Source organism: Echinops telfairi, unplaced genomic scaffold (genome assembly GCF_000313985.2).
Source record: "Echinops telfairi isolate 266 unplaced genomic scaffold, ASM31398v2 ScPeMD7_7475;HRSCAF=8513, whole genome shotgun sequence".
NCBI classification, from domain to species: Eukaryota; Metazoa; Chordata; class Mammalia; order Afrosoricida; family Tenrecidae; genus Echinops; species Echinops telfairi.
In genome coordinates, this window is record NW_022111379.1 from 15,242,983 (window position 1) to 15,245,795 (window position 2,813).

The following is a 2,813-nucleotide window of genomic DNA, read 5'->3' on the forward strand; positions in this document are numbered from 1 at the left end:
CTGGGCTGTTTACATCCCTGGTCTATGGTCAGAGGGGTTCCCTGGAGGCTTAATCCATGCGTATTTCCCCTTCACTTTAAAAAACAAAACAAAAACTGAAACAACTTTTAAATGGGTCAAAAGGGAGATAAATGACATTACATTTTAACCTAACTATGTCTGCCACAGTGGACTTTGCCGTGGGAAACAGAGGTTCTATGTGAAAGGAGCCAGGTGCAAAATGTTACATGATGAATCTGTTTATATGAAATGACCCAAAAAGGCAAATCCTGAGAGACAGAGCAGATGCGGGCTTGCAGGGCTCGGGGAGGCACAAGACTGGGGAATGGCGGCTTAGGGAGATGGCATTTGGCTGGAAATAGATAATGGTGAGAGTTGCATAACATTGTGAAAATAATGCGATCAAACTGTCTAAAATTTAAATATTATTTTGCCACAATAAAAATATAGATGGGATGCAGAAGTCCATAAATGCAATTACTATCCTATAGTAAATTAATTATCACAGGAGCTTGGGTGGCACTGGTTTTGGCCCTGGCTACTGGCCACAAGATGAAGCTGTCTGTCCCTAGGAAGATGTATGGTGCCAGAAACTGTATAAGTGGGTTGTCACACTATTGTGCTATCTGGATCCTGCCCTTGTTTTGTAGGCAGGGAAGATAGAAAGGAGTTCACAGACACATTTTTATTAAAAATTAGGGTACTAATGTGTGGTGAATGTAACCAAGTCTTTTGCTTCTTCTGTTTAGGAAATCATCCAGTACTGGCTTGAAAAGGGTGTTGATGGCTTTAGTTTCGATGCTGTTAAATTTCTTCTAGAAGCAACACACCTGAGAAATGAGGCCCAAGTGAATGTGTCCCAGAATCCGGTAAAGTTTTGCTTTAAACTTTTTTTTCCTTCCTCAGATGATGTCATTAGTATGCTTTGGGATACCATTTACTAGGGCTGAGCTGTGTTCTGTGTACAGGGTGTGCTTTGAATAGTTTTCTGTGGGAAATACACCTACAGAGGCATTTAAAATGCACCTGTCCAACTGTCTGCTTCCATTGCTTCCCTCCAGAGCGAGGGCTTCCTTGAAGACTCTTCGAGTGACGTGGTTCTGAGATATACAAACAGGGTGGGCAATGAAAGCACGTCTGCTCGTCATGGTTTTGCCAGCTCACTCAAGCTGAACTGAGGATGCCTCGATTTTACAGGCTTTTTTCTAGTTCAAAGAAAGCATGGGGGGAGTGGAGGGGATGGATGTTTTCTGTTGTCTGTTGTATGCTGACGTAATGCTCCTTCACGGAACCTCTGCATCCTAGGAGAGATGTTCTATTATCTCCACGTAGCAAACTGTAGAGAGGACAATCTTCTCAGGGGTTGAAGAGATGCTAGGTGAATTCCAGCCAAGCCACGGAGCTAAAGATTCTGGGTTCTTTATACTTCCCTGAGCCCTTTTGGTGTAGTTGCTACCGCACTGGGTTGCTAAATAAAGGTTGATGGTTCAAATTTCCTAGCTGCTCAGCTGGAGGGAGATGAGGCGGCCTGCTTTTGTAGACTCGGAAACATTAAGAGGCAGTTATCCTCTGTCCGGGTCTCCATTGGTTTGGTCTCCGTTGTCCACACCAGGAACTCTCAACTTACCCACATGAGAGATGCTGTTCATGTGCCGGTCTGTTCCTCCACTGCTCCCCGTTCTGAAGTCACGTTCCATGGAGAAGTGGATAGCAGTCCTGAAAGGTGTCCCCAAATGGTGAATCTATATGAGAGCACTTCCAACAGTGAGAAAATCCCCTTTTCTTGCATTACATTTTTGCACGAGCTTTTTGAAGCTCCCTATAGATTCTATTCACCCAATGGAATTTTATACTTTCATCAAAATAAATGAACTCTAGTGAATCACAATGTAATGCTGAGCCAAAAAAAAAAAATCCAAACATATTATACAGGGCATGATATAATCAAATAAAATATCACAATTTATTGCCACCCTTCTAACTTTTACCTTGTGTAGTAGATTTGTAGATACTCATACCTTCATTAAAACAGATTAGTTAACTAATTTACTAAGGAGAGGTTGGTTATGTGTGGGCCAAAGATGAGGGTATATCATGAAATGAAGGTTATGATTAAGCCAAAAATATTTTCCCTTTCTAAGGAATAAAGTTCTGTTTCTAGGTAGGAAACATTTTTTTTAACTTTTTTTTGCATATGATTTCCAATTAAAAGAAAAGACAGAGAGAAAAACAGGTGGTGTTTTACTCTGTTGTCCCCAAGAGAAGAACTTCTCCTTGGAGAAGAAATCTTGTAATGACCTTGAGAATTACAATGAGGTGTCCTAGGACTGCTTGAGTTTCAAGTGGTGCCAAGTGATCAAATTAGAACACTGGTTTTCTGTGCTACCCAGGAAAAAACTTTTTTAATTTTTTAAAATTTTTATTTTAAATCATCTTATTAGGGGCTCATACAACTCTTATCACAATCCTCTTACATTAATTGTGTAAAGCACATTTGTACATTCATTACCCTCATCATTCTCCAACAATTTTCTCTCCACTTAAACCCCCGGCATCAGCTCCTCATTTCCCCCGCCCCCCCTGCTCCCCACTCCCTCATGAACCCTTGATAATTTATAAATTATTATTTTGTCATATTTTACACGGTCTGACATCTTAAAGAATTAAACGTTTTAAATAATTCTTTTCAACAGATAGCATATTTATTAAATATTAGCTATTAAAATTAATTTCAGGAGACAACCCTAAAATTTCAAAAAAAAATCCCTTGATTGAAGCCAGGGAAGTTCACTTTGGCAAAGGGAAACCAGATC

The 2,813-nt window shown here is 40.2% G+C and overlaps 1 protein-coding gene across 1 annotated transcript in view; it reads left to right on the plus strand.

Annotated features, from left to right (window-relative positions):
- SLC3A1 (solute carrier family 3 member 1) overlaps positions 1-2,813 on the plus strand; it is a 44,731-nt gene that overhangs the window by 28,693 nt on the left and 13,225 nt on the right. Inside the window, exon 5 of the mRNA XM_045285680.1 lies at positions 750-869. Within this exon, the coding sequence (XP_045141615.1) occupies positions 750-869 (120 nt within the window). The remainder of the gene's footprint in view (positions 1-749; positions 870-2,813) is intronic.